At 53.5% G+C, this 26445-nt stretch overlaps 2 protein-coding genes across 5 annotated transcripts in view; one reads left to right on the top strand and one right to left on the bottom strand.

Moving 5' to 3' along the window:
- LOC101531466 (protein CutA homolog) overlaps nt 1-6099 on the top strand; it is a 22407-nt gene extending 16308 nt beyond the window's left edge. For both annotated transcript variants that reach the window (XM_058672240.1, XM_004594960.2), the window contains exons 4-6: nt 2495-2540; nt 3077-3126; nt 5970-6099. In XM_058672240.1, the coding sequence (XP_058528223.1) occupies nt 2495-2540; nt 3077-3126; nt 5970-6072 (199 nt within the window). In that variant the 3' untranslated portion in view covers nt 6073-6099. The remainder of the gene's footprint in view (nt 1-2494; nt 2541-3076; nt 3127-5969) is intronic.
- PHF19 (PHD finger protein 19) lies at nt 5665-26445 on the bottom strand. Of its 3 annotated transcripts, XM_058672237.1 has the most exons (16): nt 26092-26445; nt 23785-23985; nt 23159-23240; nt 20705-20800; nt 20276-20376; nt 19763-19911; nt 17926-18021; nt 17233-17301; nt 16943-17063; nt 15597-15664; nt 14517-14681; nt 14008-14095; nt 13274-13359; nt 12334-12429; nt 11253-11520; nt 5665-6237 (listed from the first exon to the last, which is right to left on the bottom strand). In XM_058672237.1, exons 2-16 carry the CDS (start codon nt 23968-23970, stop codon nt 6037-6039), a joined length of 1872 nt encoding a protein of 623 aa, XP_058528220.1. In that variant the 5' UTR covers nt 23971-23985; nt 26092-26445; the 3' UTR covers nt 5665-6036. The 3 variants fall into 3 exon arrangements, with proteins under 3 accessions (XP_058528220.1, XP_004595018.2, XP_058528221.1); XM_004594961.3 differs by lacking the exon at nt 5665-6237 and having other exon boundaries at nt 9172-11520; XM_058672238.1 differs by lacking the exons at nt 5665-6237; nt 26092-26445 and adding an exon at nt 24935-25285 and having other exon boundaries at nt 11138-11520.

Here is a 26445-nt window from a genome sequence, read left to right as displayed (position 1 = left end):
TGTGTAATGAGAAATTAGCAGCCAAATAAATATTCATATTTGTAAGCCAAGAAGGGGTGTCAGAGAAAACAATTTCTTTTTTTTTTTTAAGGCATAAAGGTGGTTTATTCAGGTTAACCTTGGTCTCCCAGCCACCTCCCCCAGCCCAGCATGGCTGGGCAGGGGAAAGGGCAGCCACAGCCAAGGCTGGTGCAGGATCTGCAAGGAGAGCAAAAAGGAGCGCGCGAGCCAGAGAGAGAGCGAGAGCCTGTGCCCCCAGTTCTTATACATTTCAGGCTATTAATTATACAGTCATGATTTAGCAAGCTTCTATTGGTGGGTTTGAAGCAAGCACCTTTCAAAAAGTACAAATCGATGAGCTATAGGGTGGTGGATCTTATCAAACACCTGGTACCTCCTTCTTGAGGAGTGGTCTGCCTACGTGACCTGCCAGGTGTCTTGCCGGGTGTCACGTAGACTATCAGGCCTGGAGTTCACACAGCCCCCAGCCAAGCCATTAGGGCAGGAATTACAAAAGGCAGAAAACACCTAGGTTCTTCATTCCCCCCCTCTTTCTAGTAACTAATCAAATCTTTAATTAGTAATACAATTAACAATGTACAAGCATTGTTGAAAATACCAACATTCAAGAATCTCTTAGTGCTAAGATGTTACATGTATACAAGACAGTTTTACCAGGAACTGGAGACCCTAACTGTCTATCATCCCATCTGGCTCCTATATTTCCAAACAGAGGACTGGACCCCAGCTGTTTAGGGAAACAGGACGTCATTGTCCGTTATTGGGTACTTCCTGCTGAGAGGGGGTGCAGTTGAGTAACAGCAGTAGGGGGTCCATCTAACGGTTCCTGATAGAAGGTAGAAGTCATCAGGTATTCGATGTACAGCCTGGCACTTGAAAGGCTCAGAGAAAACGATTTCTGTGGCCTTGGGGTTCTTGGAAAAAATTTGGAATTCAGCATATGTGCATGGCTGCACAGGTGCTGGCTGTCTTTCCTTCAGACTGCAGAAGCCTGGCCTCACCGTTTTCCTTGTTAGGGTATTTCTGCATCCCAGCACAGGCTGTGCAGGAGTTTTATGTCTTGTTCCACCTAATCATTCTCTTTCCTTCTCTACTCCCAAAAGAGAGAGAAAGAATGTGCTTTTTGTAGACAAGAAGAAGAAAGTGCTATATAGTAAAAGCCACCTTTACCCCCGATGCTGTCATTCGCTGAGTGGTGGACACCATCTAGAGCTGCGTATGGCACCAGGGTATGGCCACATTTTTGACCTGGGAGCTCCAACCCAGGTCCACTCAGTCTCTGTGAAAGTGGGGTCCACGTTTCTGAGTTTACAAAGGTTGTACATACAGGTAATTCATGTTCAGCCCATCCAGGAGCCTGTGTCTGGGGACTTGGCTGGAATTTCATTCAGCCACATGTTCCTTTTTGCTTGTGATCAATCCTTTTACCACGGTCCTGGGACACAGACAGGCCCATAGCCTTGACATCCATGGTTTGCCCTGAGTGTCCATGGTCTTTCCATGCTAAATTTCTTTCCTCTCCTGTGATGCTGTTCTCATACTGTCTGCTGAACATTCTCACTGACTTTTCAGCTTCTAAAATTTTGGCCCTTTAATGAAGCTTACTTTTACCCATGAACTGAGTTTTTGTTTGCCAGTGGATACATGGGCAGTTGACTTTAGGAGTCAGTGTTAAAGTAGTGCAAGTGCGTGGCAGTGGAGGGGAAGGTGGGCAGGATTAGAGGAGGGCTTGGCACAATGGCTCAATTATTGGCTAATCCTTCCAGCTAGAAGTGCCAAAATTCCACATGGGTGCCAATTTATGTCCCAGCTGCTGCACTTCCCATCCAGCTGCTTGCTTGTGGTCTGGGAAAGCACTGGACGATGGCCAAATGCCTTGGGACCCTGTGCCCACCTGGGAAACCCAGAAAAAGCTCCTGGCTCCAGATTGCCTCAGCTCTGGCTATTGTGGCCATTTGAAGAATGAACCAACAGACGGTAGATCGTTGTCTCTCCTTCTCTCTGTAAAATTTGCCTTTCAAGTAAAAATAAATAAAATCTTATAAACAAAAACAAAATAAAGCAAAAAAACAAAAAAATAACCATACTGACAGCGCAAAAGGCCTAGAAGGCCTTAGCATTCATCTGCCCAGTTTGGAGGTGAGAAGACCCAGAAATTTCTTCTGGGCTGAGTTAGGGTGTGCCTTCCTGCAGCCTGTTAAGGAAGAAAGCCAGAGGCAGATGGTAGCATACCACAACAGTAAAACATCTCACTTGTAGGCCTTGAGTGGTGGTGAACCTCCCATCTCCAGGAATGTTCCAGCCATATCAGAATGGTTGGGCTGAATGACTTCTGGAGATCTGGTCAGTTCAAGACTTTCTGTAGACTTAGACAGATTTTTTAAGTGTCTCCTCAATCACCTACTTAGGCCAGGTGACACTCCACTGGGCTCCTCTTGTAAACATCATAATTGGATTTTGTTCTCTCCTCCAGATACTTTTGGAAAGGAGAAATTGAAGAAGCCACTGAGATCCTGTTGGTGAGTGAGGATGGGGTTAGAGTGAGGGAAGGAGATCGCGGGCTGAGACCAAGGCCTTTCTGTAAAATTACTGGTGATAGGGCCTGGCGCAGTAGCCTAGTGGCTGAAGTCCTTGCCTTGCACACGCTGTGATCCCATATGGACGCTGGTTCTAATCTCGGCAGCTCCGCTTCCCGTCCAGCTCCCTGCTTGTGGCCTGGGAAAGCAGTCAAGGACGGCCCAAAGCCTTGGGTTCCTGCACCCGTGTGGGAGACCAGAATAGGCTCTGGGTTCCTGGCTTTGGATAGGCACAGCTCCAACCATGTGTCTGCTTGGGGAGTGAATCAGTGGATGGAAGATCTTCCTCTGTCTCTCCTCCTCTCTGTATATCTGATTTTCCAATAAAAATAAAATAGATCTTTTTAAAAAAATTGCTGGTGACAGGGCCTGGTGAGCTGGGTGGGAGGAGTGCTATCTCCTGTACAGCCAGATGAAGGTGCGGTGGCAGAGCTGGGCCCGGGTGCTACCAGCAGTGACTGTGTTTTCTTCTCTCACAGTTAATAAAAACAAAGACTTCCAAGGTCCTTCTGCTGTCCAGCTATATCAGGTAAGGCTGCCTCTCCTCGCATGTGTTTACCACGGGGCCAGCCTGGGCTGGACTGGGTACCAAGTGAGTGAGCTTGCCAAGTGGAGATGTGTGGTCTCTCCACCAACCTGTGTATGCCCCTGAACAAGTCCTTGTCCCTCTGTGAGCCTCAGATTGTCCATATGTAAATTAGGTTTCATAGAATAAGATGGTTCAAACCAGTAGGCCTCAAAATATTAGCCTCAGAATGCCTTTACATGCATAAAGACTGATAGACTAAATAATTTTATTTGTGGTTTGCATTAGTGCTTATTATGTCAGACATTAGGGCTGAGAGATTTAAAATTTTTAATTCATTTAAATTAACTGAGACCATTATGTACTAACATAATGTATTTTAATGGAAAGTAACCATATTTTCTATAAATGAATTAAGTGAGGATGATAGTGTCTGACTTTTTTTTTTTGTAGAATTTGGCTTAATAAGACAATGAGCTCTCTTCAAAAGCATCTTTAAATGTTGGTATGATTTTTAAGCTGATAGTGATTAATTCAAAATTTCCAAAACTTTAGTTTTTGCTGAAGAATAGGAATTTCATCCTTGGCAACAGTTTTTGCTCTACGGTGTTTTCATCTGAGCATCATACTTTTGTGTTTGGGAAAATTTCTCCCCAATAGTGAAGTAATTGTTTAAAACAGCAGACTGGTTTATTCAGGGTGCAAGCGAAATGGTGCTCACCCCAGAGTGACTAGTCTGTGACTCCGGCAAGCTTATATCAACCAGTGAACCTAGGCATAGAGCAGACATGCTTTCTGTGTGCTTCCCATTTTACCACACAGAATGTTGAAAAGGTCATTTTTTTTCAAGGGATGACATTTAATACAAATAAAATCTTGTATAACTTGACCATAATGTCAAGTGAAACTGCGGTGGAAGTGTGCTGGGGAAAAACATGATGACACCAAGTACAGGTTGATGGCACTGTCTTGGCTCATGCTAACGTGGCTGCAGTTTCACCCATTGTTGCATTCCATCAGCTACCGTCAGTCCAACTGTCAGCCCAATACAACGGTAAATGATGAATTAAAATTGTTTCAAAAGTGGTTTGACTGGTGGACCCCATGAAGAGTCTCAAAGAACTCCTAAGGCCAGCAGCCTTCTCTTTGAAAGCCACTAGTCTAGATATTCACTGCCAACACTTGGCTGGGGTAGTAGATCAATTTGAATATCTGGGCAAAAATTCTAAGGTGGACTATATCAACCAATGGATTCTGGAGAGATTTCATCGTGTTTGGAGTGGTGAGATCGGTAGTAATTCAGAACTGATGAACTATCAAAACCTCTTGAGCAAGACCCTTGGAGCATGCCCCACATTGGGGACCCTGGGGTAGTGCCTTGTGACTGTCCTCCATTCAAGCATACAGAGGCGTTTGGGAGGATGTGTGTGGCTTCTCCACTTATCACCGCTCTTCCCCCAGATACAGGAAGGAAACAAAGAGAATGTGGAAATAATGGTCTCACTCACTTTCCTGTAGCTCTTGACCCTTATCACCCTAACTAGCTATGTAAAAATCATCAAAAAAAAAAATTTAGAGGATTGCCAAAAAAACAGAAAGAAAGAAAAAAAAAAGAGAGAGAAGCACTGGTCAGATCCAGTGGTTCTCAATGCTGGCTAAGTATCACAATCACTTAGTGATATGTTCCAACATACCAGTGTAGGTCCATCTCACACATTCTGATTTATGTTGGCTGGAGTGGGGACTGAGTTGCTTCTGACGTATAGCCAAGGGTGTGAGCCATCTATCTGGATGATAAAATTCCTTCACATCATGTCTGGAAGAACTAGGATTCTGTGCATATCTAGCTATGGAAAAGGTCCCCCTAGCACCACTTCAGCACAAGGGAGGAAAGGAGACACCTCTGGTAGAGCCATCACTGTTGAGAAATTACAGCTTTACTGGTGGACACTGTCGTGGTTCAGAGCTTGACCCATGTCAAAACACACCCACCTCACACTTGCTAGTTGTAGCGTAAGTGCCTGCAAGATAGTAATACTTTGTATGTCTCAACTGCCCCATCTATAAAATCAGGATCATACTAATAGATTGTTATGTGTGTTGGAACTGTGAAGTACTTCACTTAACAGATGGGAAGCACAGACATGAACCCTCATTAGACAGATGGGGAGCTGAGATCCAAGTCCTCATGTTTCCTCAGCCCAGAAAAGCAAAGGGAACTTGTACCACATGATGAGGGCCAGGGGAAATAAACAGAAGAGGAAACAGAGGTTACTGTAGGCTTGAGAGCTCAGGGAAAGCTCCTTAGAAAAGATTGGTGGTTAAGCTGGGTCTCGAGGGGGTACAGCAACATCTGACTGACCAGTAGGAGCAAGGAAAGTTTTCTAGGTGGGGAAGAGAACTCAAAAGAGTTGGGAGAGGGTTGTTTGGGAAAGGAACAGCAATCTTATGGGAGAGTGATAATTGAATGCATGCAGTGCCAGTTGATATAATGGTCAGTGGTCTGTATACCTTGCTTTATTTAACCCTCAACAACCCAATCATGTGGTTTTTCTTATTTCCTTGTATTTCAGGGGCCTTTGAAGAAAACATTTAGTAACTTTCCCCTAGTCTCTCCCACAGTTACTCAGGGCAGACTTGGAGTTTGAGCCCATATCTGTGAGCCCCTAAAGCTATCTGGCCCACCTGTTAACAGATGAGACCTGGGCTCGGGGGTGCTGAGCCACCGCAGGACAGGATGGCCACAGCAGACTGTAGGGAGTCCTCCAGGGAGCTGGCCATCTGGCTGTTTAGCATGGGTTGGTTCTAATCATCATCCCTCGCCGGGGTGTGCTTTCTTTCCCTAGGTTGGTCCATCCTTTTGAAATCCCGGAAGTCTTCAGTCTTCCCATGGACCATGGAGATGTACGGTATTTAAAGTGGCTTGAGGAGGGTATGGAGGAAGACTAAGTGGGAGAAGCTTCTGCGTGTGTGGCCAACTTCATTGGTTCGGCCTCCATCAGCTGCAATCTTGGGAAAAGGAAGCCTCTTGTTGCTTCCCAGCTTCTCCAGAGTCCAGGTTCCTGTCAGCATAGAGGCACCACCTATCCTGTGGAGGCTGAAGGTCCCAAGATCCTGAGGCAAGAAGAGAAGGCTGGGTCAGTCAGGCCAACCAGGAGCACAAGGAAATGTGTTTGTGAGTGCTTCATGCTCTAATGTGGCCAGAAGGTGGAAAGGCAAGGATGGTTGTATGTAGGGACTGCGCAGAGGAAGCAGGGAGAGTGAGTTCACCTTTTTTAGTCACCTGGCTTACCCTGAGTGCCTGGGGTATGTTTGCCTTCCTGTTCTTCTGGGGAGGAATGGGCTTGGGGACCTTACTCCTGCTGGAGGTGCGGGATGGTTGCCTCTTCCCAGGAGTACTGACAACTGCTCTATCCTGATGGATGCATTGCTAATGGCAGAATTTCAGGACTCAAGATTATTCTTTGATCTAGAGGCTTAGTAGCTCCTGAATCTCAGAGGTGGTATTGGGAATGATTGGGTGGGGGAATATTAGCACTGAGACACAGCACCCTATATTGGGAGTTGGGAGTTGATACCTTCCTGATCTACAAGAGCCATCAAGAGATTGTGATGGTGAGGAAGTTCTGAGCCACTCCGCTGCCTTCTCCCTTAATCACAGAAGCAGAGCCTGGAAACCGCTAGGCCAGTGTTGTTCAGGTTCCACAAAGCCCCAGGGTTGACCAAGTGGGGACTGCCTAGAGAGGGGTAAAGGTCAGAGGTCTCCTACTCAAATTTCTACCAGTGTTCAGGTACACTTTTTTAAAATGTATTTTAAAAAATGGTTTAATAAAAAAAGTTTGTGAAGGCTTTGTGAGCTTACTGCTGTAGGCTGCTCTCTGTGGGTGCAATATTGGAGAAAGCCAAATGTCAGGGAGGTGTAAGGATGGTGTTGTGTTGGCTGCAGGTGGAACAGCCCAGGTAGCTCAGGACTGGGGCTCCTCTGTCCCTGCTGCACAGGCAGGAAGAGACCAGGGAAGGTGGAAGCTGCAGAGCCAAGTGGTACAAGAGAGCGGACCCACGCCCCTTACATGAGCTTGCCACAAGGTAGCTCTGCCCTGTGGAGATGGCAGGCAGTTTTGGGGAAGGGTCCTCAGGCAGCTGTGATCTCCCGGGTTTCTCCTCAAGGGAAGGTATGTGGGAAAGGTGGGACCAGGCTCTAGCTTTGACACCTGTCACGTTTGTCAGACCTTCCTGACCCACCCAGATAACATATGGCTGGGTCTCCAAAAACCCTTGTGTGAAAATCTTGTGGGGACTTCAGACTGAGGTCCTGAGCTCCAGAGGGTGTATGCAGTGGGTCATGCTTTTAGGAGGGCGCTGCCTCAGGGGAAGAGCAAGGAGGGTGATGGTGGTGAGATCTCTTGCTTTTTATAATGGGTAAATTTCTGATACATATAATCATACACAATTTTTTTTTGGTGAAAAATAAACCCTACCTAAAATGTCCCAGGGACCCCAAATGACCCATGACCCATCTCTATTGCTTTTGGGATAAAGTTCAGTTTATATATTATTCAAGTTCATGGCCTGTCTGCCGGCAATGCCCATCTGCACAAATGTGTTACCTGCTCTCTGGGCTGACTGGCTCCCTGCAGGGAGGAAATCCTTTTGGCCTTTGAGTTTGTTATCTTTATGTGTCACAGTCAGCTTGTGTTCCCCAGCTGTGAGCTGCTCAAGGCCGGAGACATGTCTGAACATCTTTGAGCTCTTGCAAAGTGATTGGCTACAAAACTAATGTTTCCAGGATGTCAACAACCAAAGCTATCTTTACAAGAACTGGTTACTTTTAAGTTGTAGGATAGGCAGAACCCAACAACTTTTCCATGGATCGTCTTCATGTAGGATTGATTTCAAAGGGGATTGTGGCCTTGATGGATTCATTTTCTATGCTCATTCTGTGTGTTATCAGAAAACTGTTTGCCTTGGTAGTGTCAAAGTTGACCAGCTCTCTGGGCCACTATGGGCAAGCCAAGAACAGGAAACGTCAGTTTGGCAAGTTGAATGTTAAGAGAACCAAGACAAGAGCTTGTAAGAGAGAAATGTCAGTAACTGTCACTTGGTCTTGTTTTTAGGCTGTTGCCATGTTATAAATGTGTGTGCTTGACTCAGAGCTAATGTTTTGAACACTCTTATATATATTATGTACACTTTTTATACAAATTCTTTAAGTAGTGCTCTAAGAAACATTTTGAAAACAAAATGAATTGGCGATTTGGACAAAGTTGCCGTTAACCTTTCTAGGATACGTGAATGTTACATTATTTGAATACCACACAATAAATGTTCTGTGGCATTCCCCAGTCTTTAAATATTACAGTTCTTTGTAAAAACTACTAAGATTTTAATATGTCTAGTAAAAAATGTTTTCCCAGAGACCCCATAACAAGGAGAAGAGCATGAAGAATGAAGTGTAGGCAGTTTCTCGTTGTCAGGGGCTTGGAGACACTGAGCTGAATCACCACAGAGCAGTGTGTGCTGTTCAGCCTGGAGGGCCCTGTTTCCCGAGTCCATCTGTTTTGAAACCCATACGTGGTCTTTCCAAAGTATGCATTTCCCACAAACTTCTCAAAGTTCCTTTGTATGTGCAGGGTTCCCTCCCAGCATCAGGAGCCTGGCAGGCACTAACATGACACTGAGGGCTCAGAAAACAGAGGTAAAGGGCTCTGGCCAGAGTTCCAGCATCGCAAGTCCATTTAGCACTGGAACAAGTCAGTTCTGAGCCCAAGTTCATTTCCTGTGTTTTACCTCTGCGCCTTCACCTGATGTCTTTTCTCTGCACGGGTTCGGTACCTATTCGCAGTAGGGAAGGCATCCACCACTCTGATGGTAAGGGCAAAAACGTTGCCTTCAGTGAGAGGAATGACAGGGTGGCCGGATCACTCCAGCCTCTGCCACCTAACTTCCAGGAAGCCAAGAGCAGGAGCCAGAGCCTGTTGCTGCTGTCTCCCAGCAGCCCACAAACCACCACTGGGAAGAAAGGCAGTTTCTCAGAGAGAGGGAGAGTGATCACTGTAAACCACACACATTCATTATATCTTTAATATAACAAATGTTATTAAAAGCAGCAATTCAAAACCATAAATCTTAGAAGGTGCACAGGGTTATAAGGTCAGTTGGCAGTATTGCAGCTATTATCTGGCATGAATGAAATGCTGGGGTGGGAATCTGGGTGACCTTCATAGGCTTTGGGCTGTCTCCCCAAGTGGCAAAGGCACCTGCTTCCCTCCTTTCAATAGCCTCTGGGGAGTTTGAATAGGAAAGGTACTGGAATAGGCCCTGCTCACCCAGGCTTGTGCAGATACCCTGAAAACAGGCCCAGAGCCAGCAGGAAGCCATAGATTGGATGTGGGTCCTGCGTGCCTGCTGAGCCTGGGGCTGGCCTCATTCCTTTTCCACAGGCTCCAGGCAGGGGGCCTCAGTGGTAGCAGCTGTGGAGCTGAGGCTGCGGAGCATTAGGCCCAACCCCAGTTTTCCCATAGGTGGGCTGTGTGCAGGAGGTGAGGTCTCTTCAAAGGCACTAGAGGAGTTGAAGTATAAAGCAGGGGGCGTCTAACCTACCTCAGGGACTCCTGCCCACTCACAGTGGGGAGGGGGTAGGCCTAAGCAGGGAAAAGCCATCTTCTCCTCCGGCCTGCAGCCTATTCCCACCCACCTTGGCTTTGAACAAGGCCTTCCCCTTGGCTTTGGGGACCAGCAGAAGCCAGCCACGCCAGGGGCCAGAGCAGCAGCTGCTGACATTGGCTTCCCATCGGTTGCCCCTGTCCCCAGTCAAGGCACTTTTTCCACTCTCCAATCAGGCAGTCAGTTTCTAGTATCTCTGGAAGCAGCAAAAATGAGAGGTAACTCCCCCTCCCCTTCCAATTTTGGTTCCTCCAGATGGGGCCAAGTTTGAACATTAGTTGTAGGAATCCTGTGGAACGTTCCCTGTTGACAGAAGCATCCTCTCTGAGGAGACTGGACCATACAGGCCCTCTAGGAGTCCCATTCTATCCCAAAGAGTGATTGTCGCTGTCTCATCCGAGGAGGGGGTGTGGCAGAGGCCAGGAGTCTCCTGGGCCTTCCTGGGGTAGAGGGGGTGGGCAGGCATGTTGGCTCCTGGGCTAAAGACGGAGATGGAGGCTGGGGTTGGGCTTTCACATTTCATTGCAGCATATGGTCCCTGGAAAGGGCCATGAAAAAGCCAAGGACGGGAGCCAGGCCGACCCTGGAGGGACTGGGTAGTTGTGTGTGTATGTCTGTGAACAGGGACAGATGGTGGTTAGGCTGTGTGGAGATGAGTGCAGCTGGAAGCGTCAGTGTGAAGTAATGGATGCTTATTAGCTGTGTTTGGCTGTCTGTGGTGGGTGTGAGGGTGGAAGAACCCCCCGGGTTCCTCAGCAAAGCCGTAGTCCATTCCATGGCATCAAAGTCATGGGGTAGGGGCGTGGGGGCTTATGCCGGAAAAGGCGACTTATGTGAACTCCAAAACTGGCTCTTGGAGCCTTTGTGGGGGCTGTGGTGCTGGTGCTGTTGACTCCTCGGCTCTGGGCGTCTGCTACAACAAGCCATCCTACAGCCCTTGTGGGCTCTATGACAGGAGGACTGGCCGCTTGGAACAGGCAGGAAGGAATCCAGTGGAGGGACAGATGTGCACACCAACAAACTCACAGGGGTGAGACAGGAAGAGGGACTCAGAATTGGAGAAGACGGAGGCCTTGGGAGGAAAGTCAGAGAGCCGGGGGGACACCAGAGGAGCATAGAGTGAGCTGAAGGGGTGTAGCAGTGTGTAGAGACACTGACAGGCTGTGGGGCATCGAGACAAGGCAGAGGATCAGAGACCTGAGGAGGCCCACGGGCAGGACTGGCACAGCGTTGGCCTCCGCCAGGCAGGAAGGGCACCTTAGCCTCAGCCAGGCACTTGGAGCTCTGTCCTGCTTCCCTGCCCCACCGCAGCCCACAGAAAACTGGGGAACCTATGGCTTCTGCTGTCCCTCCTTTGGTCTGCAGGGCTCCTGAAACCCCCCGAGGGCCAGTCAGTAGGGTGTGGTCCCCTCCCATTCCACCAGGTACTGCACCTTGCCCTCGGGGGTGACCCTCCGAGCCAGCACCTGGTACTTCTCCCCACAGGCCAAGCGGCCTGCTGCACCGAAGTAGTTGGTGATGGAGGACTTGAGGTGCGACAAGGACGAGTCGTCCTCACTGATGCTCTCAAACGTGTGGCTGTCGATGCCTTCGTCCGGCCGCTCGGGGCCTGAAGCCCCCTCCGCACTGCTGTCCGAGGGGCAGCGTCCAGCCAGCTCGGCCGCCCGCCGCTTTGCCCGCAGTGGCAAGTAGGCTTTGGCTGCCAGCTTCCTCTTGCGGCTGCCCACTGTCCTTCTGTGTTGGAGGGGAAGAGGAAGACGGGGGGAACAGGAAGGAACCTTTAGAATGAGCACCTCTTCCCTGAGCCAGCTCCAGGCCCCGCGAGGAGGACAGCTGAGAGGCCAGAGGATAGCTAAGCTGCTGGGGCATGGCAGAGCCTCCTGAAGACCCTGCATGCTTCCCACCAGAACTCACCTGACACCAGATGAGTCTACTGGGGGTGGGGTGAGGGTCTAAAGATGTGATGACCTTGTACCCCAGAGCCTGTGCACGAACGCACAAGAAGACACAGGAGAGCAATGGACACAGACGAAATCAAATCCAGAGATGAGAGCAGAGAAAGGAATAGAGAGCTGTCTGGAGACAGAGCCCTCGAGGCACACCTCTGAGGCCACTGTACTCTGGATTCCATTTAGGCAAGGGCCCTGTGTGTTCTCAAGAACAGCTAGCAGAGTCCCGGGTTCAGAAGGGGTCCTTGAGTTGGCAACACCGCCCTCCCTGGCACTTTCCCTAACAGCCTGGACCCTCTGGGAGTCTGCCCAGATCTCTGTCCCCTCCCAAACCCCAGGAGATATGGACATGCAAAATCAGCACGAACAGACCAAGGACCTGAGGTCAGATATCTCATAGCAGAGGCTGTCCCAGCATTCTGTGGCAGGCGGAGAGCTTTGCCCTGGGACAGAAGCCACAAAACATAGGTTTCCCCCAGCTTGCAACTGTGATGTACAGAATGAGCCATACTTCGGAATTGGAAAGTAGGGGGACTGGGTGGGGCCGGGGAAGTGGGGAAGAAGATGGCCTTTGCAGCCACCGCTCCAGGAAGCTCACCTGGAGTCATAGGAGAGGCTGGTGGAAGCAGAGCCAGAGGTGCTGGCAGCATCGGTGGAGTCCACATCGGAGAAGAAGGTCTGCCCTGAGCTGGCACTGAGGGAGGAGAGAATGAAGCTGCCAGCCTGGCTTTTGGCATCCCTCGGGACCTCTTCACTAGATCCTTGCCTTTGACAACCACCATTCATCCCAGCAGAGGCTGAGCTTCCCAATACCACCACCTGCTTGTCCATTTCCTATAATAGCCCTCCAGTCTTCAAGGAGTCAAAGGCTTCCCTGGTGCCACTTGCTAATACACACTGGGTACAATGAGTATGGCCTGAGGCACTACATCACTTCAAAAGCACTTTCACTGCAGGATCTTGCTTTCAAAACACTAATGAGATTCAAGAGGTTGGGGAATTTAACTGAAGTCACACAGTCATGGGGTAAGTAGGGGCCCAAGCTTAGCTCTTACCCTTGCTTTCTCTACCAAGCCTTAGCTGAACTGAGTGACCCCTAGTGATTCTGGAAACAAAATGATGGAGGATGCCGCCCCCTCCTTTGGGGGGAGCAGGCCAGGAGTGTTGTGTGCAACATAGCCAGGGAGGACTGCTTCCTGGAAGAAGCCGAGTCTGAGGTCAGATGCAGAGGAGGGGTTTTGCAGAGGGCAGAAGCAGAGCTGAGGGGGCACATGGGGCAGCCATGGCAACTTGTGGACAAAGTGTCAGGGAGGAGGCCACGCTGTGGAAGGCTACCCAGACCGCTCCTTGGGGTTTCAGAGGACAAAGGGCTGGAGACTGCTGTGTAGAGACCCTTCAGGCAGGCCCTCGCAATGTGGACACTTTGAATCGGGGGCTTCCACTCCCTCTGAGGACTCGGCATTGCCCCTGCCTGCACCACAAGAACTGAAGGGAGCCTCTTCGTTTGTCCTCCACCCCCCCATCTCCCTCACCGCTACCTTTTTAAACTCTGAATTTCATCCAGCGTGAAGTCAAAGATGCTGGCCAGGTGATGGTTGGTGCTCCAGGCCGAGGTGAAGTCGCTCTGTGGACACAGGGGCAGGAGGTAGGAGGTCTGTCAGCAGGTGTCAGATCTGCCCTCCCATATGTGCGCTGCCTCAGCTGAGGACCACCCGGGCTGTCTGCTGTCCAGTCAGCTCTGCCAGGGCCTGGGCCCCACCTGGGGTAAGGCCTGCCACTTCCTCTTTATTCCAAGTCCTGACCAGGGAGCCGGGTCACACTGGTCATAACCTGCAACTTCCTAACTTGGGTGGCTTTTATGTACTCTCCTCCTCTGGGCCTCATTTAACTCAAATGCAAGCTGGGGACCACAGTCCCTGCCCTGCTTTACTCTGTTGTAAACTATTAAGTGCTGGGTTCCTGGGGAATGCCCCCCACCCCACTCTGAGAAAGTGCTCCCCTGCCCCGGACCTTGGTGCTAGGTTGGGCTCCACCACTGCCTTGACATGTGACCTCGGGAAGGTCACTGCCCACCCTGCCCTCCTCCTGCCCACCTTGTGTTCTTGGGAACAGTTAGGGGGAGAATGGAGTGTCTGGCTTTTGCTCGCTGAGCTTTACCAGGCCCCGGTGCCCTGGTGGGCTGAGAAGTACCACTTAGCTTTCGGCACCACAGGAGCCCCTAACGCGGCTGACCCTGTGTGTCAAAGTGGAGAGGAAGAAAACAGACACTAACACTGGGAATAGCATCTTCCAGCAAAAACTTTGATCTTTTTCTTCTATAAACTCGCCTTTTCTGTTGTTGGAATTCGTGGGGCAATAAACTGCAAAGACAGAAAATAGAGAGGGCGGCTCAGTCACAGCTGGAGGGCTAGGGTGACCCAGAGACAGGGCCATCAGGAGCAGCTTGGGGGCTGGAATCAGCCCTGGGGAGTGGGCACTTTGCAAGGGGTTCTGGGGAGAAGGGTGAATCCTGGGGCTCCAAGCATGGAGACTGGCCAGGAGGCAGCAGGAGAAATACCCTGGGCCCTGGCACCCAGGAGGAGGGCTCAGCTGGCCACAAGAGGGAGGGTGCAGGTCCCTTTACCCCCTTAATCCAGCAAACCTGGACCCGGATGGGACGCTAAAGGATTCTGGGGAAGTAGCCAGGGAATGGGCCTCAGATCAACAGGCTGGGTGTAGTCCCAGATTACTTGGGTGCCATTGTACCCCACCGGGCAGCCCCCCTGGGACCCCAGCGCTGACCCAGGCTTGCTTTTTCCTCTCTTCCGCAGCTCAGAGGCAGCTCGGCCAGTCTCAGCAGGTACCAGCCCCTTGTCTGGCAGCAGCTTCCCCGGGGGGTTGGGTGGGACTCGGATGCGCAAGCGGAAGATGCATTTCTTCTTCTTGATCTCCTTGCCGCAGAGGAAGCTGGTGAGGAGAAAGTTCTGGAGCCTGTCAGTGTGTCCTCCTGAGGAGGGGTGACCAGGCATAGGACGCACCTCTCTGGACCCAGAGCCCAAAAGCCGAGAGGCCTCCTGAGCTACTGCTTCCCCCCGCCTCCTCCAGGTCCATGGAAGAGGGGGTCCGGGAGGGGCGGAGAAGGTGCTTTCTCGTTGTTCTTTGTTCCTGTGCATCCTATGTGGTCCCTGCAGCTCTGATCCCCTTTCTCCTCAGCCTCAACCAGCACCTCGCCCCCCAGGCCACTTCCTACAGGAAGGCCTCTCGCAGCTCACAGTGCACCACCGGTGCACACGGCTGGATCCCACCTCATCTATTCTCTGGCCTCCTTCACCAGGGGACTGAAAGCACCTCCAGGCATGGAGGGGACTGTGCACTGGGATGAGAGGGCAGGAAGGGGAGCAGGGCTGTGTCTGGGATTCATACAAGCAAAACGTGAAGGTGACGGGTGGGAGCAAAACAGTGAGTGCGAAGCCAGAGGCTGGAAAGGGCTGGTGCCTTGAGTCAACAGGCAAGACTATAGGCTGACCACAATGCCCTTCAGTGCCAGCCCTGGAAGCCCGGGTGGTGAGGAAACTGAGACCTCTGAAGGCTGAGCAGCTGAGGGATGGACTCCATCCCTCCATGCCTGGCCCAGCACCCCAACTGGTTAGAGCAGGAGGGGCGCTCAGAGAGCAGGGCTGCAGGTGCAGTGTGTCCATGGCCCTGCCGCTCAGGAGCGGCAGGAGCTGGATCGTATCCTGCATCTTGAAGAACAGGGGAGAGCAGGGGAGGAAGACCAGGCAGGGAACCCATTTGGGGCCTAGTCTGTGAGGCAGGAAGAACTGAAGGCTGAAGCCACACCTGCCTGGGGCTCCCAGCCTCCTTCCCCCTTGCTTCACTCACCGGCTTTTGTAACTGTTGAGAGCGTTGAGGAGGTGTGGTCCTCGATCTGTCACGGGGGTGCTGGTGAGCTGCAGGGAGCAGGCCAGCAGGGCGGTTGCACCCAGGCCCTCCCTTGACCCCTCCCTCTCCTGGTGTGCCCAAGTGCTAGCGGAGGGCCTCTGACTCACTCCATGACCTCAGAGAAGTTTTTTCACCTCTCTGATGAGCTCACTTTCCTGTTTAGAAATGGAGAGAAAAACTCCTGGCCAAAGTGCACCAAGAGCCAGAAAATTCTCCATGCCCTTGACCCCTGATGCTGCTGTGTGTATTCTGGCATGACTGTGACATGGGACGAAGTGGCACCATGGCTAATACTGGGCAAATGGGAAAGAAACTTGGAACCCCACAGGAAGGAGCAGTAACCTACAGCAGAAAGCAACACAGCACTGGGAAAGTTTACAGAGACTCTTGAATAAAGTGGTTCTGGTAGAATGTAACTTCGGAAAGGGGCCATTTCCAATGATAAAGTAATCCACATACAAAGAAAGAAATGTACATAACAGCAAAGGCCGGAAGGAAACGTACCTGTGCATGTCTCATTATTTCTGCAATTATTCTGATGTACAACACAGATTTTTTTAAAGTATACTGCCTCATGTTGTTTGGTATATTAAGTATTTTCATCCAGGAACATATATGGTCTTTTTTTTTTTATCAATACGAAAAGTTAAAACATCATTGTTAAAAATGCCAACCCTGTCTACGTTCCAAGGGTATATCATATAAATGCCTTGTAAGCGATCAGGCATCATAAAGGGAGATACCATTTGAAACCGTTAGATACCATAAAAGTTGCTGTAAAAGTCTGTCTCATCGAAGAAGCAACAGTAGAGACAAATGTGACGCTCCGCATGTGCTGGAGAGGGTTCTTAGGGTGTCACTGGGGATTAGGGTGGCCAGCCCCAGTGTGGGAGTGGTCAGGGAGGCCCTGCCTGAGGCTCCACAGCCACACTGCCACGGGAGTCGTCCAAGGCTCTGTTAACTTGGCTGCCCTGGTGACTATTCCAAACAGGGTCAGCAGGGGGCAGGCCCACTCCACTGGCCACCTGGCCAGGAACCCTGGAGTGGGCCAAAGACCTCAGCAGCAGACAGCCTGTTCCAGATTTGACCCATTGGCCCAGCTCCCTGAAGAGTTGGTGAGGCCCCACCCTACCCACTGTGAACATTTGAGGTCAGGCTCCAAGACCCGGACTCGGGGAAGCTCCAGCTTGCGGTGATGTACTCCTGAGATGCAGCTCCTCCTGGGCCCACCCCCTGTGACATGGGCAACCCTCTCTGTTCCTCAGGCACTCCGCAGCCCCGCATACCTTGCCAAGCTGCAGGAGCTCCCAGTGGTGGTTGACAAAAGCCAGAATCTCCTCAAAGTCAAAGTACTTCTTCTTGCTCTGCACCCCAAGGTTGTAGAGGGCCAGGTGAACCACATCCACCCTGGGCAGGGGGTGAACAGGAGGAGGCAGGTGAGGTGGCAGCCTGTGCAGCCAGGGCCATTGCCTCCTGGGGGCAAGCGGAGGATGGGGCAAGGTGGAAGAGGGGCAGGTAGTTGCAGCGAGTGGATGTGGGTGGATTGTGGCCAGGCTGCCTCCCTCTCCCGTCTCACCATCTCAAGGGGAGCCGCTCAATGTATTCTGGGCCCTGGTTACACACGGAGCAGAAGAATAAGTAGAACCTATGGGGGGAGGGATGGTACAGAGAGGGGTCCTGTGGCCGGATGGACTGTGACAGCCCACCGTAGACTAGCCCCCGGGCCATTCCCCAATTTCCCACTGTCCGTAGCCTCACTTGGAGCTGGTAATTTCTTGAGTGGTAAGGATAGGGCAGGACAGGGACCTCCCTTCCCAGGTATCATTGTTCTGGGCTACACTGGGCTGTAGCAGTCACCACCTTTCTCTCCAAATGACACACAACATCAGGTTTGCCTGGCCGAATCCCTTCTCTTAACTCCAGTACAGAGTAGCTGAACCAAGCTTATCCACTTCTCTAGCAGCTTCTACAACAACCCTGAGTAGGGGTGTCAAGAAAGGACTGTCACTCCTCCCTCCCCAGACACTAAAAGAGACTGGGCCTTTGGGAAGGCATGACTTTGTGATTTCACAAAGCAATAGCAACAAGAGAAGTGGCCCAGAACACCTGAGGCCTCCCCTCCCCGAGCCACCGCCCCCCCCCCCCCAGGAAACAGGTCTATACTCCCGCTGCTGCGTGGGGACCACCGGGCATCACTGTCGCTCATCTCCACCTCCACCCTGTTCCTGCACCTCACTCCGAGGCCCTGCTGGACGTGATCAGTACCTACCGGTCTCCAAACATCATGGGTTCATTGAGGCATTGGGTGCAGGCCTCATGGAACCACTGCCGGCACCGGTGACATTGCAGCATCCGCAGGTACCATCTGGGGAGACAGGGGCAGGGGTGAGCCGGAGCCAGGAGCACAGACACGTCTCAGCAACCTTTTCCCGTCATTAGGTCGTCCTCCCCCAGCAGCAAGGGAGGAGAATTCCACCATGTGTGAGTGCAGGGGCTGTGCCAGGGAGCCAGGCACAGACCTACCTCAATGAGCTTACCATCTGGTCAAGGACAAGCCCCCATCATGAGGATGAGGCAGAGGCTTGTTCAAGGTCATTCAGAGGCCAAGCAGTGGATGGCCAGTCAAATTCTGGCCTCCTTAACTTCTAAGTCCAAGCTCTCCTTCCTGCCCAGGCTACCCTGGAACCTCCACGTCTGGCCTGTGTCGTACACGCTGCCTCCCAGACATCAACAGCAGGCAAAGGCTTCATGGGAGAATGAATAATGGCTCCTGTAAGCCACAAGGGTGCAGGGCTACATCTGAGTTTCCTATCCAACTAGGACCATTCAACAAATACTGAGTACAAATCAAGTGCAAAACAGCATTCCCTGAATAACTCAGTGCATTGTTCACACTGTGGTTAAGTGTGGTTCAGGCTGAAATGTTGATGCCTTGGTCCTAGTCAAGGTTTGGGATGCCTCTCAGCTGTGCCATCTAAGCTTGGGAGAAGTATGCCAAGGAAATATTCCTGTAAGCATTTCTCCCTCTGTTGTCTCTCCAGGAAGTTGGATGAAGTTGGGATGATTTGGTCAAGTTTACCCAGTTGGGCTATGGGTCTTTATAAAGTCCTCGACAGCAGAGCTTGGGTCTGCAATTTAGGGCCTTGGAGACTCCTGAAGGGGGCCCCAGTTCCCGATGTGTGATTCCTTCCAGCATGCAGGTGCACGGAGCCCAAGGCAGCAGGCTCAGTTGCCCTGGTGACAGAGGCTCAGGATGGCGAGGTCCAGGATTTGGACGTCCAGACCAAACCATAACCGCTCAACATCTCCATCCCCACAGTGCTCGGCTCTCAGCCCTTTGCCTGAGAGTGCCCCTTGTCGCTCCCTGCAGCCCAGTCCTCGGATCTTTCATCTTCCAGGTCTCCTCAGGCGCCAAGCCCAACCCCCTGGGGGCCCACCCCTGGAGACCCAGCCTCCTTAGACGCGTCCTGGAGGCCCACATTCAGGGCCCCCGAAGCCCACACGCCGAGTCCGCCACTCGAGACCCCGCCCCACGGCTGAAACTCTAGGTCTGTCCCTTAGAGGTTTCGTCCACTCGGCTGATGTTCCGGGTCACCCCTTGCGGTCCCGCCCCCAGGCTGAACTGCGAGCTCCGCTCCTTGAGACCCCACCCCCACAGCTAACGCACCGAGCCCCGCGCCCGGGGTTGACACGCCGGGCTCCGCCCCCAGGCTGACACTCCGGACCCCGCCCCTAGGCTGACATTCCTGGCCCCGCCCCCAGGCTGACATTCCTGGCCCCGCCCCCAGGCTGTCACTCCGGGCCCCGTCCCCAGGTTGACACTCCGACCCCGCCCCCAGGCTGTCACTCCGGGTCCCATCCCAAGCTGTCACTCTGGGCCCCGCCCCCAGGCTGTCACTCCGACCCCGCCCCCAGGCTGTCACTCCGACCCAACCCCAGGCTGTCACTCCGACCCCGCCCCAGGCTGACACTCCGGGCCCCACCAAAGGCTGTCACCCCGGGCCTGCCTCCAGGCTGACACTCTGGGCCCCATCCGAGGCTGTCACCCGGGCCTACCCCCGTCCCGGCCCTCCACAGCCTCCCCGCCTCTCTCCCTGGTGCCTTACTCTCCCGGCCCGCCGCAGTAGCAGTAGCACTGCTGCTGGTTGGTGCGGTGGGGCGAATCCCACTCGAGCTCCTCGGGCTGGTAGGACAGCACCATCTTCACGGCCTGCAGCGTCCTGGCGATGGCGCCCTTTTTCAGTGCGCCGCCTTTCTGGGGGCGAGACGAGGGCGGGAATCACCTCAGGGTCCCAGAACCTCGGCCTCCAAGGTGAAGGCTGCTGCGCATTTCTGGGGCTCAGCCATGCAAACAGCGTTTTTCTCCCACACCCCAAACCCATCCTTTTCTATCCGGGGAGGCGCTGCTGGAAATACTGTTCATTAGTAGTAAGTCAAGACTGAGTGTAGCTTGGGAGAGGACCTCCGGCTGACATCCACCCCGTGTCCATGTTACAGCAGGGGAAACGGAGGCATGGGGTGGCTCGAGGACCTGGCAGGGGGCAGAGGCATACTCTGTGCCCAAGCCCCAGTTGTGGCTCTTCTGCCCGGAGCTGGGGCTGGGAAGGGCGAGGGCTCACCCGGACGGCCAGTGCGAAGATGCAGCGTCGGCAGAACCAAGGGGTGAGCAGGGGCCGGTCTGCACTGCCTGCTATGGGGATGTGGCACTGCTGGTGGTAACCTAGAGTGGAGGAGGGGCCGGTGAGTGCCTGCTAGGGAGGGGCAGCTCCAGGCCAGTCCCTCCCAAGGCAGCAGAGCTGGCAGGGCTGTGGCACAGTTGCTGGCTGACCATGCCCACCAAGGAGGCCGAGCTGGCACCCCCTTTCCTACTCATCCTCTCCACCTAGGAGAACCCCCTACACGCTCCTTCATGCTTTCCCCCATGTGTCCCCCTCCCCCACTGAAGCCATGACCCCCCCCCCCCCCCCGCTTTGGCTCTGGATTCCCGCAGAAGCTGGGAGCAGGCTGAGGCCCCCATGGACTGGAGTGATGCCTAGCAGGCCACTCACCCAGGCCACACTTCCCACAGATGAGGATCTCATTGAGCGGCCCTGAAGTCTTCCCCAGGCAGATGTTGCACGTGGGCTCCTCCCCAGGGACGCCGGCTGGAAAACAGAGCCTCTGGGGTTACTGCGGTCTCCAGTGTGCAGTGTCCCCAACCACCTGGAGGTGTCTGTGAATGCCATCCTGACAACAGAAATCCAGGCTCCGAGAGGCGAATTCCCTTTCTTTACAATAAGAGGGAGAGGTGCGACTCAAACCCACAGCTGTTTGCCATCAAATCCTTTGTTGTCAATTATACTCATGTTTCCTCTCCTAACTTGGCACAGACTGTGTTGTTCCTATATTAAATAATGCTAAAAATTTATTGTGGAGGTGTTCGGCATCGTGGTTGATACTCATGCCCCATACCTGAGTACTGGGTTTGGGGTCTTAGCTCCAGCTCCCAATTTCAGCTTCTGGCCAAACGTAGATTGCTAACATAAGCAGATCCTCCCACTGCCCAGCCCTGGCCATCGCAGGCATTTAGGGGGTACACCAACACCTGGGGGCGCTCTCTCTTACTCCACCTCTCAAGTGTCTTTTTAAAAAGTATTAATGGGATGATAATAGGCTACTACAATCAAAGCCCATGTTCTCATTAACAATTATAGATTCATGGCCAGTCTTGTTCCAATTTGATCCTTCTCCTCTTACCCCTCCTGTAATTATTTTGAATCAAGTTCCAGATACCTAGTCATTTTCCTGTAAATATTCCAGCATGTATCTCTCTGAAGGACTTTTATAAGCTGCATTCCTTTATTGTACCTAAAATTGACATATTTTTAATATTATCAACAAATTCAGTGTTCACATTTCCAACTTTCTCTTAAAATATCCTAACAATTTTAGCTCTATTTTGAATTAAGATCTAAATAAAACCCACACATGGTGACTAGCTGATTTGCTTTTATAACTGTTTTAAGTCTACTGGTTTCCTCTCTTTCTTTTGGGAAGAATGAATATGTCTCTATATGTGAAAAGTTTGTAAGTATACATCAAATATATTTGAATTCATGATTCGTTCATTCCCAGCAGCCTGGAGGTCTTTAATGGGCAGGAATGATGTTTCCTCATGTCTCTAGCCACTGTAGCACACAGCAGGTGCCCAAGATGTGTGTGTTCTATAAATGGCCAGGCAGGAACCTTTCCTCTTATTCCTGAATAATACCTCAAGAAGCTAGTGGCACTGGGTGAGCCTTGGCTGGCTTCATGAAGTGATAGAACAACACCTTGGCCAGTGCCCAGCTGCATGCTCTCATCCTGGGAGATGCCAGGGCACCACTGAGCTGCCTGGGGGAGCAGGCATGCGACTGTGGAACAGCTGGTTTCCCCACACCCCGATGGAGTCTGGCACACAGTGGGCTCTCAACATAAGGCCTGCTGCAGGGAGCCAACGACTTCTCCAGCTGGAAACCAGTACTGGGACCCTTCGTATCCTAAGTGTGGGCAAAGGGGGCTTGGAGAATGACCATCTGCCCTGGCCGCTGTCTCCTGGAGGAAAGGACTGTCTGAAAGCTGTCCTATCTGGCTGGGTTATGCAGCTTCTCCTTGGCAGGATTCCTGGAATCATCTCTTCCGGTAACACATTCTTGAGAAACTGCTTCCCAGTAACTCAATAGCACAGGGTTAAGCACTTTTTTTGGATTATTTCATATAATCATCCCCAGATGAAGAAAAAGACTCAGAGAGGTTATGTCACTTGCAGCCTCAAAGTGGCAGTTCTGGAACTTGGTCCGTGGGCTCTCTGACCCTGAAACCCATCAGAGGGGAAAGACAAGACCCCATGCCAGCTCTGGCAGCAGCTGCTGGGAGCTCCACACCGGGTACCCAGGAGTGCTGGATGGCTGCTGGTGTCTGCCGTGTGCATGGAAAAGGAGAAGGTGGAACAGATGCCCCCAAGTGCCTTCTCTGGAAAAGGTTGTTGACTCTCTGCAGGCAGGGATGGTGCCTGACCCAGGTTCCCTCTGCATCCGGAACTGGTCCAACTCTACTGGGCACAGCCATCTTTCCTCGGGCCAGCTCTACTTTTTTTGGTCTCTCACTCATGCCCAGCTCCCTGCCACACTGAGCTGTCCCCACTACTTTTCTCCCAAAGTCATCGGGCAGACCATTCGGGTTCCTCGAGGACTGAGAGTTCTGTTTCACAACTCTCTGCTGGTTCCCAGCCTGACTCAGAGCAAGAGACCAAGTACAGCCAGTAAGTCAACTCAGGCCCAAGACCCAGGCCCAGTGGCCCCACCTCCCAGTGGTGTCTCCACCACTGGTCATCTGACCACCATCTCAGACTTGATGGGGGTCCATGCACCAGAGCAGATGCCACGAATCAGAAGGGGAAGGAGAGGAAAGCAGAACACTGAAGCTAACACAGGGCAAGGCCTTGGGAGGGGTGGGTCCCTGAAAAGTTAGTTAAGCACACTTACCGTGCTGTATATCCTTCCACAAGACCCAGTATTTGGAATTATCTTCAAAAGTCACCAGGCAGCTTTGCTTAGAACTGCTGACCTGGGGTACAGAGAGGGAGCAGTGTGAGCATGAGGCAAGCCAGTCTGGAACAAAGTTTTTTCTTCTCTTTGGTGCTCCAGAGAGCAGAGCGAAGCTATATGGTGTGTGTGTGTGTGTGCACGCGCATGTGTGTGGCAGGTAGCTGGGGAACAACACTGGAGGGAGGTGCCTGGCTCCCGCATCCAAGGACTGTCGCAGTGGGACGGGGGAGGCAGGGTGACACTTGTGGGAGCGCTGGGGACGGGGGCAACCAGGGCAGATGGCCATTCATGTTCCTCTCCTGCCTGGCCTTGATATGTTCTGTGAGCACGTGGGGCACTTTTCCAAAGATTTGGTTGGTTGATATTGACATCAAGGCTGCTGCCTGCAAGACCAGCCTCTGGCTGGGCCCTCCTGCTCTTTCCAGTTTTCAGGCACCAAGCCCCCCTTCCCTGCTCCAGGTAATTTCCCAACAGTCCCCTTTCCCCCCAGTGCTGTTCTGGGGACCAGGCCAGAGAAGGAGCAGAGGGTTGGGGTGGACGGGGCATGGGGAGGAAAAGTTTACCCTCTTGATCTTCCCGAGGTAATACAGGCCATCTGTCCAGCGGCACAGCACATACTGGCCCTCGGTCAGTTTGGACATCAGATCTTTGACGTTGTTTTGGGCCTTTGCCAGGGCCGCCTTTTTGGGGAGGTGGCTGGTGGCACCATAGGAACCCCGAGTCCCTGGGTCCAGAGCTCGAGTCTCCATCAGCTTCTGCTGACACTGAGAGAGAAACGGAAGAGAGTTTCTGGTTTTTGCTTCCCCCATGGCAGGAAGCACCCCCAAGGAAAGGAAGGGAACTGCTGATTCTGGAATATTCTGCATAATATCTCATCAAATCCTCAGGACAGTTCTACAAGGGAGATAATATTCCCATTTTACAGAGGGGGGAAACTGAAGTGTAGCAAGAAGAAGCAGCGGCTGACAGGCCAGAGGCAGAGCCATGGTTCGCGGTTGGGGGAGGTTCTGAGTCCTCTTGCTTTCTCCTCACCCAGACCACCATGAGAACAGGTCCCTCCACCCACACGCAGCCAAGACCCTGGTGGGGGCCTGAGCACACTCCCTGTTCCAGTAGGCTGAAGTTTTAGTTCTGAGACAAACGCACACCCTGGCCTCAGGGAGGAGGGCCATCTCCTGGGCAGCAGCTGGAAAGTTCTCAGGCCCTCCCACCCCTAGCCTGAGATCTCTCGACAGAGAAAACTCACCTTCAAAGAGAAACCCCTGGATACCAGCTTGGCCATCTGAGGCTTGAGTAATCTCCCTTTCTACGCTCATGTACAGAATGAGGGAATGGGGATTCTGGGACATTAAACCCTGCTGCTGCCTTCACCCAGATGCAGATTTTCTCCAGGTGGTTAGGTCATTTCCCTGCCAGCCTGTCTGTGCCTGTCTCTCTCCTTGCCCTCAGAAGTGCTCTGTGGCTCAGAGCATCTCAGCATCCCCCAGGTCCTCCCATCTGTAACCCCACCCACCTCGGGCTTCCCCAACCAATGAGCTCCCAGAGCCCACCGACTTCTGGCATCCCTGCCTTTTTGGCCATCCTCCTGCCGTGGCCCTAGCGCGGGGGGGGGGGGGGGGGGGGAGGTGGTGGTGTGGGCATCCTTGGGCTTAGGCCATTCATTTATTCATTCATTCACTCATTCATCTGTGGATTCATTCACTCCTTCAATACCTGTTGCTTGAGCCTGGCGCTCCCCTTGCACTGGCCAGGAATGGCACTGCCGGCACCCAGGGCCACCAGTTCCCTTTTCTGGGTACACCTGGCTCCATGCCCCCCGTTTGCCCTCCCAGCTACAGCCAGAGCACCACTGCGCTGGCTGTCCTCCGGCTGTGCTGCGCGGTCTCCTTTCTGTGCCGTGGTGCTAGGCACCTGGCATTCTCTGTGGCACTCCTGTGAGCCCGTGTGGACCGCTGTCCAGAGCGGCGCCGATGCGGGTGTGAAAGTTAAGTCCCAGGGAGGCTCCCCGCACCGCAGCAAGGCCACGGCCCCAGCCCCCACCCTCTCGGTCTGTCTGTTCTGTAGGGCTCAGCGCCAGGCTCCGGGCTAGAAACGACGTGGTCTGAACCCCTGTTCTTTCCCTGCCACCTGGCTGTCCCCGCCCGCCTGGCCTGGAGCCTGGGGCCCTGGCCGCGGCAGGTTCACAAACTGACACTTCCTCCCCCGCGGCGCCCTGGGAGCCGGCCCGGCCGCCGCGCCGCCCTCCTGGCCAGGCTGGGGCCCCCGGGGGACGGCCCCCACCCCGCCCGCGTCCTCCTGGAGCGGGCCCCCGCGGGCTGTGATTGGCTGATTCAAACCCATCGGCAAAGCAGTGCCTGTTTGCGGGTTCCCCTCGGCGTCCAGTTCAAATCCGCGGCGCCCAGAGCGCGGGGCCGGGCGGGGGCAGGAAACGAGGATGATTCATGCGCCGGGGCCTCTCCCGGGGCGGCCGTTGGCTTTTTAAAAGGGTGTTGGGGCGGGGGCCCCAGCTCTCAGGGGGACCCCCTGCGGTGCACGCGCTCCCCTCGGAGGCAGCACCCCGCCCCGGTCCGCCGCAGCGGTACTTTGGACGTGAGCGAAACCCCAAACGTCTCCCTCTCTGCTCCCCCTCCAGCCCTCACCGGCAAGGGACGAGGCTGGGTGCCAGCAACGGATCTGTAGCCCACGCCCCCCACCCCCATAGCTCGGGCCCGGAGGAGCCTCGTCCGCAGCCACCCCTGGGTCCCGCGCGAGGCTCCGCTGGGCTCCGTGCCCTCTCCAGCGCGCGCGAGTCGGCGAAGCGTGGGAGGCGTGCAGGCGGGGAAGGTGCGGCGGGGTGTCCCCTCCCGGGAGGCCGCGGCAGCGCCACTTACCGCGGAGCTGCGTGTCCGCCGGTCCCACTTGGAGTCTGGCCACCAGGCGCATCGGCGGCGGCGGAGGCGGCTGCGCGCGGCCCGCGGCTGCCTGGCCGAGTGTCCGCCCGTGGGGCCGGGGTCGGGGTCTCGGCGGGGGCGGGGCGGGGCGGGGGCGCCGCGGGGAGGAGGGGGAGGCGGCGGAGGGAGGGGCCGGGGCGCTCAGGAAGGGGCCCCCCGGGCGCGGGGCGCCATCTTTTTCGCGTTTTCCCGCGAATTATTGACGTCCCGCTTATGTAATTAGCAGGGGCCGCGCCGGCTTCGCCATTGGAGCCCGCGGTCGCCGGGCCCCGCAGTGCCTCCCGCCCGCGCCCG

The sequence above is a fragment of the Ochotona princeps genome, chromosome 14, assembly GCF_030435755.1.
Source record: "Ochotona princeps isolate mOchPri1 chromosome 14, mOchPri1.hap1, whole genome shotgun sequence".
Classification (NCBI taxonomy): Eukaryota; Metazoa; Chordata; class Mammalia; order Lagomorpha; family Ochotonidae; genus Ochotona; species Ochotona princeps.
Note: the sequence above shows the minus strand (reverse complement) of the source record. Positions and strands in the feature narration are given on the sequence as shown.

Bases quoted from the DNA above. Each gene is read 5' to 3' on its own strand.
- PHF19 (XM_058672237.1), bottom strand. From the start codon at position 23,970: ATGGAGACTCGAGCTCTGGACCCAGGGACTCGGGGTTCCTATGGTGCC. The intron at 17,064-17,232 runs GTGAGACGGGAG...CCCCCTGCCCAG, and splicing joins GAGCGGCTCCCCTTGAGATG to GGTGGATGTGGTTCACCTGG. The intron at 13,360-14,007 runs GTTAGTGTCTGT...CTGTGTCCACAG, and splicing joins TGGAAGATGCTATTCCCAGT to AGCGACTTCACCTCGGCCTG.